The sequence below is a fragment of the Elgaria multicarinata genome, chromosome 3, assembly GCF_023053635.1.
Source record: "Elgaria multicarinata webbii isolate HBS135686 ecotype San Diego chromosome 3, rElgMul1.1.pri, whole genome shotgun sequence".
NCBI classification, from domain to species: domain Eukaryota; kingdom Metazoa; phylum Chordata; class Lepidosauria; order Squamata; family Anguidae; genus Elgaria; species Elgaria multicarinata.
In genome coordinates this window covers 1,572,278-1,583,998 of record NC_086173.1, presented here as the reverse complement: position 1 = coordinate 1,583,998, position 11,721 = coordinate 1,572,278, and the positions used below count along the sequence as shown (strand labels likewise).

Below are 11,721 nucleotides of genomic sequence, written 5' to 3'. Positions count from 1 at the left end.
ATCCGTTCACAGTATAGAGTGATCCAGTGCCCGGGCTACGGATGGGGGCGGAGACCAACGGCACCTGTTTGCCGACTGTAGAAGAGTGAAGTGCCCAGCCAGGGGGAGGGGGGATCTACACTACTGCTTTTAAAGCGCTTTAAAAACGTTTCGAAACCTGTATATGCAGTGTGTCCTGGGCCCCAACAATTGTCAAAAGTGTTATAAAGCGCTTTAAAGCAGTAGTGTAGGTAGGAGGGCAATGCGTGCGGGGGGCAGCACCGCCTCGCATCTCTGCCTAACTCCGTACACACACACACCCCGCATATCCACACGACCCCAGTGAGGGACAGGCAGGCCACTCCAGGGGCGGGGTTCCTTTGCCCTGACCGCCACAGAGCCCCCGAGGCTTTCTCTCGTCGGCACGAAGGGCAGAAGCTGCGCCCCTGGACAGCAGACCCCAAGAGGCGGGGGGGCAGCGCCCAGCGGAGGGCCGAACGAGGGAGGGGCGCCGAGCTCGCTCCCTCCCTCCCTCCCTGCCGCCGGGGAGGCTCAAGGCTGCGCTCCTCCGCTCTGCCTCGGCCCCCGCTCAGACAACGCGCTAAACCACGCCGCTTCACCCCAAAATGGTTAAGGGAGCGCACGCGTTCCATGGAGCGTTTTGTGGCTTAGCGCGTTGCCTGCGCGGGGCCGCTGGGAAACGCCTCTCCGGGCGTGGTAAGCGCAGCCGTGCGGACTTCAGGGGCAGGGCCGCCCCGGGCGCGCCCGCATCCCCGCGCTGGAAGGGTTACTGCGCCGACGTCACATCATGCGTTCGCAGCTGCTCCTCCTCCTCGGTGTGATGTGGGGAGGTTTGAAAATCACCCCATTGGAAGCCCCGCCCCCCCGCGCTTACCAGGAGGCGGCGCGCGGAGCCGTCCGAGTCAAGCAGGTTGGCGGCCGCCGCGTGCATTTGCTAGCACTGACTCCTCGGCGCAAGGGACGGCCACGACCCCCGCCCGCCCGCCAGACCCCCCCAGCTATCCCGCCCGCCAGCCAGCCAGCCAGCCCCCCAGCTAGCCCGCCCGCCAGACCCCCAGCTAGCCAGCCAGCCAGCCCACCACCCTGCCCTCCGGACTGTGCGTTTTTACGCACGGGGCTTTCCAGCGGCGGTTCTCCAGGCGTGCAGGACGAAGGGAAGCCACAGCCGGGGCGAGCCAAGCATGAGCCCAGGCGGACTGCGGACACCTCTGCTAGCGTGGATGGGGCTGCTGCTGCTGCTCAGCCCCCTCCGCCAACTTTCTGGGCACGGTAAGGTCCGCTCTTTTCTTTCGGACGCGAGGAGCTAGAGCTGGGTTTCAAAGGGAATGGGGAGCGCGCGGGCGAGCCTCTTCGAGGGAAGGGCGTGCTTGCACTGAAGGAGGCACCAACGATGGGGTTCGGGGGTTGGGGAGCTGGGGGAAGCGAGGGCGCCCCGTTTCCTCCGCTGCCTCTTGCCGCATCCTCCCTTTCTGACTTACAACCCGGCTTGTGACAGGGGGACCCAGGGAACCCGCCTCCTCTCAAGTGGAGAGGGTATCGAGGGTTTCAGCTCCCCCACCCCCCAATCTGCATGATGCGTGCCTCTGGAGCCTGCCACCTGCAGCCCCAACAAATCTCTCCGCTGCGCTCGTGGACAGCACGTCCTCTGCCCGGGCGAAGAGGCATTGCGCGCTCCTAGAGAAATTGACTCCAGCGCTCGGGATCCGTTCTTTCTCCCCTCGTTTTCTGCCCGTCTCTCTCTCACACTTTCCCTCCTAGCCCCCTCCTTGCAATGGGCTTGTAGTCGACCTTTGGAGTCTGGCAGAGATCGATCTTTCGCTCGATCCCCGGTCCCCTCTACGACTAGATGGAATTGCCCTTTGCTTCAGAGCAGGGCGGGATAAGCAGCCCTTTACTGAGGGGGCCTGGTGACCCCGCCCTTCCACTTGCACAGGAGGGATGAGCTCACTGGTCGCTGCCGCCCCATCTTTCCGCCTTTATACCATCCCGTTGCTTCCCTTCAGGATCGTGGCCTCTTAAAGGCCTTCCGGATTGCACCCAATACCTAGGGATAGCGGGAGAAGGTGCCTTCCCCTCTTCCTTCCTTCCGCGCTTCTGTTAGTGAGCAGACTGCTCTGGAGGCAATTCAAGCCCTTATTGATTTCAAATAATAATCCTGGGGGATTATTTCGGCCCATATTTTTCTTTAAGGGACACCAATAACTAATAACTGCAAAGGCATTCTTAGTGCTCCCCCCCCCCCCACGAGGAAGGGTGCGGGCTTATCACCAACAATTCTAGGAGGCTTTTCCTAAAAAGCGCTCCGGACTTAGATGGGTGGGTGGAGCTGCGCAGTGGATTGCTTGACAGGCAACGGAATGGAGCTCTCTGAGGAGGTGAATGAAACGCCGGTCCTGGTGGCAAAGCAGTCGTATGCACAGGCAAGACCCCCGGGTGGGTGCAGGGGGGAAGAGGGGGGGGCGTTGCTTTTGGAACTGTTGGCCAAGAAGAGTTTTCCTTGGCAACTCCTTGCCAGGGCTGGTGGGAAATCTCGGATGCGTTTGATGAATGCAGGCGCCCCCTAACATGTTTGCATCTTTTAATGGCTGTTTTGTTTTTATACTTTTAACTGGTTGTTTGGGGGTGGGATTGAAGGGCGCCCACGCGTTTGCTTTTGCCGCTTTGAACATTGCAACAGCTTTTGGGGAAGAAGAGCCTGGAGGAAGAAGAGCCAGGCAGGGAGTGAGCGGCAGGCTGGAGGAAACGGAGAATGGGCCGGAAGGTTGTGGAGGCGTCACCTTCTCTCTCTGGCGGCCTTGAATCCAGCCAATCGCTGCCCTGGCCTCACCCGTTCATTCACCTTCTCCACACGCTCTGCTTGCCCATTGGCTTGTGGAGGAAACGGGCCATCTGCTAGCGCTCTCGCATCAGCCAATGGAAGTTTGAGTAAGGGGGAAAAGGCTCCTTCGCTCTTCTTTAGCTTTCCTTTAGAAGACCCCTCTGGAAAACATGTGCAGAAGTTCCTTCCTGTGAAGCATGTGAATCCTAGAATCCTAGAATAGCAGAGTTGGAAGGGGCCTACAAGGCCATCGAGTCCAACCCCCTGCTCAATGCAGGAATCCACCCTAAAGCATCCCTGACAGATGCTTGTCCAGGTGCCTCTTGAATGCCTCTAGTGTGGGAGAGCCCACAACCTCCCTAGGTCACTGGTTCCATTGTCGTACTGCTCTAACAGTCAGGAAGTTTTTCCTGATGTCCAGCTGGAATCTGGCTTCCTTTCACTTGAGCCCGTTATTCCGTGTCCTGCACTCTGGGAGGATCGAGAAGAGTGCTTTGCCCCTGCTTTGGTGGCCGCTTCTAGCACGGCTGGCCCACTTTCTTCCCCAAATTTCCGCTTTGCTGTCGCCTTGCAGTTTCTGAGCTTTCAGCGCACGTCTGTGTGCCCCACCGTGAGAAGCGATGGAAGGCTGTAGCCTTCTTCTTCTCGGTAAGGAGACCACAAGATGTGTCAACTTTAAACCGGCCAGCTATCATCACGTTTAAAATTAGTGATAGAAGTGGGCAACTCTCCCAAAATATACTTCGTTAATAAATTAACAAAGTACAAACTGCTTATCTCTACCAGGAGGGACTCAGATAATTAGTTGTGTTTGCTCCCCCCCCCCACCGCAAAAGCTTACTCTATGCAAAGTTTTGACAATTGCATATTAAATTCTAAAGTTAAAGATGTATCTCCTTTGTGCAGCTGTAAATGATTGAGGGATTTTTGTGCCTCTTCAACACATCTGCCCTTTGGGAGCAAAGTTCTAAAGGACAGTAGCACCAACTTTGACTATCTGTCATGTATTTGTTTTTTGAAAATCGTGCTCTGATAATCTGTGGGGAACCAGTCCTGTTTGCAAAAGGAGGTTTTTGTCCATTGTGTTGATGCCCTTCTTAAAATAATCATCAAACCAGTTAAGGTGCGACCCCTCAACACTGCTTCCTTGACATTATACGCTAGGCATAATTAATTTCATTGATAAATACATTTACATCCTTTTTTCCAAGATGTTTTACACCAGCCTTCCTCAACCTGGGGCGCTCCAGAAGTGTTGGACTGCATCTCCCAGAATGCCCCAGCCAGCATTCTGGGAGTTGTAGTCCAACACATATGGACCGCCCCAGGTTGAGGAAGGCTGTTTTACACTTTTCTCCCCTCTATTTCATCCTTGCAGCAACCCTGTGAGGTAGGTTAGGCTGAGAGTCAGTGACTGACCCAGATTCACCCAGTGAACTTCATGGCTGAATGGGGGCTAGAACCTAGATCTCTCAAGTCTCAGTCCAACACTCTAACCACTATATGACACTGGCTTTAAATGCCCCAACAGTTTTTTGTTTTTTGTTGCAGCAAACAAACGTGGCTTTTTCCAGGAAATTCTTAGTTTGAGAAACTTGTTGGCAAAACATTTGGCATACTACCAGTTTGCTCCACTCCTATTCACAGGTTGATGTTCCATGTCTTTATAGGAGTGTTTGAGGGGCTTAGGTGTGCATCATGTGCTCAGGTCTTCAGCATTCTGTACAAGCTTAGTTAAACCTTGTCCTTCTGAAATTAAATAAATGTTTAATTGATTTGCCCCCAGTTACTTTGGCTCTGTGATTGTGTTGACATAGTCTATGCATCTTGTTATAAAATTTGGAGTCACTTTTTCATACTTAGTGCTTAGGTTGGGACAGTGTTTTGGAAGCACGACAGGTTAGAGGAGCGACTGAATCTTGATAGCCAAAAACCAAGCAAAACCACCCTCCATTTTAATGGAATAACTTCAGAATATTCCCCCAGTGTTTAAACTTCTGAGATGATACTCTGCTTTTCCTGTAAGTTGGGGGTGGGGAGCCTTTGGCCTTCCACATGTTGGACTTGTTGGACTTGCGACAGTGGAATCAGCTACCTAGGGAGGTTGTGGGCTCTCCCACACTAGAGGCATTCAAGAGGCAGCTGGACAATCATCTGTCAGGGATTGCTTTAGGGTGGATTCCTGCATTGAGCAGGGGGTTGGACTCGATGGCCTTCTAGGCCCCTTCCAACTCTGCGATTCTATGATTCTATGACTTCCTGACTGTTAGAGCAGTACGACAATGGAACCAGTTCCCTAGGGAGGTGGTGGGCTCTCCCACACTAGAGGCCTTCAAGAGGCAGCTGGACAACCATCTGTCAGGGATGCTTTAGGGTGGATTCCTGCATTGAGCAGGGGGTTGGACTCGATGGCCTTGTAGGCCCCTTCCAACTCTGCTATTCTATGATTCTATGATTCTATGACTTCAGTTTATATCAACCTCAGCCTCCAGCATGGTCAGTGGTGATGGGCGTTGTGGTCAAGCAACATCTGGACAGCCACAGGTTCCCCTGTCCTTCCTATAAGTGCTCTTTTCTATTTTAGTATGTGAAAATACGACTCTAGATTGAAGTGGTGAAAGCTTAGGGGTGGGTGGGGAGGGACTCTGGGTTATCGCTTGTGCTTTAGTCTATGTTAGTGCCGATGTTTGGGAAATGGCCATGGTTAATCTCCATCCCACCCAGCCCTTGACAATACACGTTACTGCTTATCCTCAGGGGTCCTTCTCTGCGAGCCCCTGCCAAAGGAAGTGAGGCAGGTGGCTACCAGGAGGAGGGCCTTCTCTGCTGTGGCACCCCGGCTGTGGAATGAGCTCCCTAAGGAGGTTCGCTGGGCACCTGCATTATTGAAGACCTTTTTATTGTCCCAGCATTTTAACAGTCTATAAATAAATTTTATCTTGGTGTTTTAAATTTGTAATTTTGCATTGCTGCTGTTTTTATCTGGTTGAGCTTTTGCATTGTATTTTATATTATGGTTTATTACTGTTGTTTTATACTTTGAATGGTTTTAATATTTGTGAACCGCCCAGAGTGCTCCGGCTATTGGGCGGTATAGAAATGTAATAAATAAATACATAAATATGTGCAAAAGGAGAAAATGGCAAGTGTGTGTGGGGGGCATCTTCCTGCCCTGCCCAAGTCATATACTGTGACGTAGACTCATTGCACAATGCAGTCAGAACTTGTTGGACGGGTATGGCCACATCCTGCCTCTTGATGAGGGCCTTCCTGTGGGTGGGTGGGTGGTGGGTGGTGGTTTTTGGGTTTTTTTGACATCTCAGCTTGCTGCTTGTGCAAAAAGGTGATAGAGTTGGTTGGGCTTGCATGATGTTGCCTCAGTTAAGGGATCCACTGGCCCAGCCTTCCTCAACCTGGGGCGCTCCAGATGTGTTGGACTACAACTCCCAGAATACCCCAGCCAGCTGGCTGGGGCATTCTGGGAGATGCAGTCCAACACATCTGGAGCGCCCCAGGTTGAGGAAGGCTGCACTAGCCATTTGCTTGTTGTGGGAGATATTGTGGTGTGGTGTAGAGGGTAAAGTGTTGGACTGGGAGTCGGGAGATCCGGGTTCTAGTCCCCCACTTGGCCATGGAAACCCACTGGGTGACTTTGGGCCAGGCACAGCCTCTCAGCCCAGCCTACCTCACAGGGTTGTTGTCGTGAGGATAACATGGAAAGGAGGAGGATTATGTACGCCGCCTTGGGTTCCTTGGAGGAAAAAGCCGGGATATAAATGCAATAAATAAAAATAAATAAATAAAATATTTTTGAAGTCAGCAGTTTATGCCCGTTTGGAGGGACAGCCCATTGGTACTAATGCTCCTACATTTAAAGCTATGATCCTAACCACATTTACTTGGAAGCAAGTCCTAACCAAATGAGCATGGCTAGAATTTGGCTGCAAGTGTACTGAGTGCTTTACAATGTTGATCTCCCTCTTGAGAGCTCTGTGAGACAAGATCAGGTTGGATTTTAACTCCTCCAAGCCCGCCACTGACAACTTCTAAATTTACCTGATTGGTTGACTTGCTATATGGACTGATGAGGGAGATCATTCTGGGTGGTGCTTTCATCAAGAAGAGATTCCTGCTGAGAATCCTCTCCCCTTTGCTAAGTTTTCTGTGCAAGGCTATAATTCCGGGATGTCTTCAGTTCTTCTTTTAAAAAAATTGAATAAAGCAAAGACTTATGTATGTAAGGATCAAATTTATCTGCTTAATAAAAACCTTCTAGTCCTGTTGCAGCAGAGATACTTGAAAATGTAGAGGTTAGGGGGCGGTAGGGGTCACGGCTGGGGAAGCAACAGAATCAGAACTGAATTAATATCAAGTAAAAATGAAGCCAAATTCATTTGTGTGTTTTCTACAGTAATAATTCAAGGGTAGCCTTAAAGGGCTTCAGTTCCAGGATAATATCTCCGCTGCACTAGCTGGACTTTGACATCAATCATGTTCAAGAATGCCAAAAGAGGCAAATTAGCAGGAGTCCCTGGGCTGTATCTTACAGCCAGACCTAAGCCAGTGTAGAAGACTATTCCTTGCCCACCCAGTGCTGGACTTCTAAATAGTTGCAAACCTTAGTTCAAACAGCAGCAAAACAGATTTTCTTAATACGGTGTTTCCTGAACCCAGTTTTGTAACTCCCAGAAGATCAACATATCTTACTGGAACAGTTAAAGCAAAGTCCTTGCGAAACCACTTCGCATGTACTTCACATGTACTTCTCTCACTTAAGTGAAATCGGCTTCCCTGTAATTTATTACTGAAAGTTGAACAAAACTTTTGCAGCATCCAGCAAATTTTTTTTTAATTATTAATCAAGACTTCCAGGGATAAACCAATATTTTTTCTGAACTCTTGATGATCTCAGATTTTCATTTTTTTCTTAGACAAAAAAGTTTCTAGTCCTCAGAGAGGGAGATACATTGGCTCAACAGAAGGGATCTTCATGGCCTCCAATCTTGTTCTGCTACCATAAACAGCACTGCGTGTAATCTGAACTTTTGAAGAATATATGAATGCTGTAACCTCCATATAATTTGGAATTATAGGGAGCGTACAGGAAAATTATCTCTTGGTTGGGCTTAAAACTGAGCTTTTCCTGATATACTTGTATTAATGCAGCCCAAAACAGCATTTGCCTTTCTTGCAGCCATATCGCACTGTTGGCTCATATTCAGCTTGCGACCTACAACAATTCCAAGATTATTATTATTATTTATTTATTTATATAGCGCCATCAGTGTACATGGTGCTGTACAGAGTAAAACAGTAAATAGCAAGACTCTGCCGCATAGGCTTACATTCTAATAAAATCACAATAAAACAATAAGGAGGGGAAGAGAATGCACCAAACAGGCACAAGGTAGAGTAAAACTAACAGTATAAAAGTCAGAACAAAATCAAGTTTTAAAAGCTTTAGGAAAAAGAAAAGTTTTTAGCTGAGCTTTAAAAGCTGCGATTGAACTTGTAGTTCTCAAATGTTCTGGAAGAGCGTTCCAGGCGTAAGGGGCAGCAGAAGAAAATGGACGAAGCCGAGCAAGGGAAGTAGAGGCCCTTGGGCAGGCGAGAAACATGGCATCAGAGGAGCGAAGAGCACGAGCGGGGCAATAGTGTGAGATGAGAGAGGAGAGATAGGAAGGAGCTAGACAGTGAAAAGCTTTGTAGGTCAACAGGAGAAGTTTATATTGGATTCTGAAGTGAATTGGAAGCCAATGAAGAGATTTCAGCAGTGGAGTAACATGGTCAGAGCGGCGAGCCAAGAAGATGATCTTAGCAGCAGAGTGGTGAACAGAAACCAACGGACTGATGTGAGAAGAAGGAAGGCCAGTGAGAAGAAGGTTGCAGTAGTCCAACCGAGAAATAACCAATGCATGAACAAGAGTCTTGGCAGAAGAGAGAGACAAAAATGATCGAATCCTGGCAATATTATACAGGAAAAAACGACAGGATTTAGCTACTGCCTCAATATGAGGAATAAAGGAGAGCGAGGAATCAAATATAAAGCCAAGACTATGAGCTTCCTTGTAACATCATTGACAGTAAGAGAGAATGAGAGATGAGGAGAAGGTTTAGGAGGAAAAACAAGCAATTCAGTCTTTGCCATATTATGTTTCAAGCGACGGTGAAGCAGCCAAGCTGAGATATCTGAAAGACATGCCGAGAAACGATCGTGAACATCAGGAGAAAGATCCGGAGATGAAAGAGTTTATGTTACCTAAAGGCATAATTTAAACCCTTTGGTCATGGAGCCCACGTGCTTTATCTACTTTGGGATTAGATCTGTTTAGAGGTGAAGTATGTACACTTCCATACCTTCAATTCATGTTTAGTTTTAGGAAAGTAAAAAGAAAAGCCAAAGATGAAAGATCTTTCTCGTCCGTAGTATTGCTGAGCCAAGTATCCCCCATCTTGTAACTGTGTATTTGGTTTCTATTTCCTAAATGTAGAACTTGGCATTTATCCCTATTCAATTCCATTCTGTTGTTTTCAGCCCAGCACTCCAGCCTATCAAGATCCCTTGGAAGTTTGTTTCTGTCTTTCCGGGTATTAGCTATCCCACCCAATTTGGTGTCATCTGCAAATTTGATCAGCGTTCCCTGCACCTCCTCCTGCACAATGCGACTGAAGTTAAACACGACTGAAGTGTTTAACTTCTGTCGCATTGGAGTTATTAACTATTCATGGTTAAGAAGTTATATTCATAGTTAAGTTATACAACTTTTGTAGATATAGTTAGTGATTTCTTAAAACACATTGCGTCCAGGAGACTAAAACAAGTTGTACTTTTTAAAATCGTGCACGCTTTTGTAAAGGAATATAGTCAATTCCTTGTTGCGGTAACTCCTGGCTCCAGTAAAAGCGCAAAAGGGGAGAGGCTGAGTAATAGTCTGGGTGTGGCCCTGTATGGTTGTAGAAAGGGATATCCTGGTTTGTTTTTTGTTGGGTGTGGTTTTTTTTATAGCATGGGTGTTCGTATTGCCATGGTAAAATGGCCTGACGGAGATTGTTGTTTGCTGAGGTGAGCCTTGTGCAAACAATGTGAAAGGCTGTAAAGATGTTAGAGTCTCCCGTCGATTATCTGTCTGTGCTAATAGCGAGGCGGAGAGTAGGGGGGGAGCCGGTGTTGTGGCTGCAGGTCCACCTCACTGCCTGCGTGGTCGACAGTGACAAATAACCCAGGAAGTAGGGATGTGCTCCGCTTCTCCTCGGACCGGAGAAGCAGGAGCGGATCGGGGGGCTTCGCCGCCCCTTAAGGCAGAGGCGAAGAGGATTGGGGGAGCAGCAGAGTGTATCGAGGTGAAGGCGGATCCTTCGCCTCGATCCGGAGCTCCGCAAAAAAGGTAAGTGGGGTTTACTTGGCCCTGCCGCTGTCGCTGCCGCCCATGCAGCAACGGCGGCAGGGCCAGGTAACCCCCCCTCCCTCCTCTCCCTTACCTGCGTCCGTCTGCGGTCCCGCGGCTGCTCAGCCTAGTCTTCCTGGTTGAGTCCTCAGGCTCAGTTGAAGCAGCCACGGGACCGCGGACGGACGCAGGTAAGGGAGGGGGGGGCTTACCTGATGCCACTCCCCGCTACTGCGGAGCTCCGATTCGGAGCAGGAACTCCGCAGTGGAGTGGAGTGGCCCCCGGGCGGATCGAGGCGGGGCAGAGCGGGCCCGATCCGCAATTTGTGGATCGGGCGCGAAGAGGATGGGGGTCCGTGCACACCCCTACCGGGAAGCTCTCGTCTGTGCTGTAGGCAGGGAGTTGGAGCGGGGAACAGTCCTGTGATTCAGCCGAAACTTAACTGTCTTTCTTGCAGGATGGATGGATTTAAATTGGCTAATTTGATAAATTTTTGTAATGGAAAACCTGTATATTTCCTGAGCAAGGATACATGCTAGCTCTAACCCCGTTAACACTCTGGTTTACAGCTGAATAGAATGTTTATGTTACCTAAAGGCATAATTTAAACCCTTTGGTCATGGAGCCCACGTGCTTTATCTACTTTGGGATTAGATCTGTTTAAAGGTGAAATATGTACACTTCCATATGTTCAATTCATGTTTGGTTTTAGGAAAGTAAAAAGAAAAGCCAAAGGCAAAGGTAGAACCAGGCAATCTTCAAAACGGAATATTTACAAAAGTTTATTTACAGTGCCAAGGTGCCGCCTACGCGTTTCGAACGCAACTGCGCTCTTCCTCAGGGCTGTTATCTAAAAAACAAATTAAAAAGTCCTTTGAATCATAATATTTACAATTAGAGGCGTTTTACAAGTTTATGTACCTTAAAAATACTTTTATATCCAGACATACAAATTGTAATCAAAAGGTGTAAAACAAACAGCTTCCCATCCGGTTTCCCTGAAAAGTTTACCACAAAATGGTGTTGGGCTGGAGTTCCAAGAGGGCAGGAAGGGGTTGAACTGCATGGAAACGGAGGCTGCCCTTGATTCTTCGTGGCTTCCTGTGGGAGCTAAAATGGTTGCTTGTTCGCAAAGAACCGTAGTGAGAGCAGTGGCTGCATGAACGCATCTCACCTGTCTTATAAAACCTCTCTGGCTTTCCCTCGCATGCACGCTGTTAAAATGCAAAGTGCTGGTGTTGACCCACCAAGGTTTGGAATCCAGGTTTGGAATCCAGGTATCTAAAGGACTGCCCTGTGTCTGGACAAACCTGCCTTGTGGTTAAGATTTATTTATTTATTTATTTATTACATTTATATACCGCCCCATAGCCGAAGCTCTCTGGGCGGTTTACAAAAATTAAAAACAGTAAACATTAAAAAAGTATACAGAATTTAAAACAATCAAAAACATAAAAACAACAGTATAAAAACAACAGTATCCATTTTAAAAACAACAGTTCTGAGGTCTGTTAAAA

The 11,721-nt window shown here is 48.8% G+C and overlaps 1 protein-coding gene across 1 annotated transcript in view; it reads left to right on the top strand.

Moving 5' to 3' along the window:
• Positions 1–1,035: 1,035 nt before the first annotated feature.
• LDLR (low density lipoprotein receptor) overlaps positions 1,036–11,721 on the top strand; it is a 31,861-nt gene continuing 21,175 nt past the window's right edge. The window contains exon 1 of the mRNA XM_063119007.1: positions 1,036–1,269. Within this exon, the coding sequence (XP_062975077.1) occupies positions 1,182–1,269 (88 nt within the window). The 5' untranslated portion in view covers positions 1,036–1,181. The remainder of the gene's footprint in view (positions 1,270–11,721) is intronic.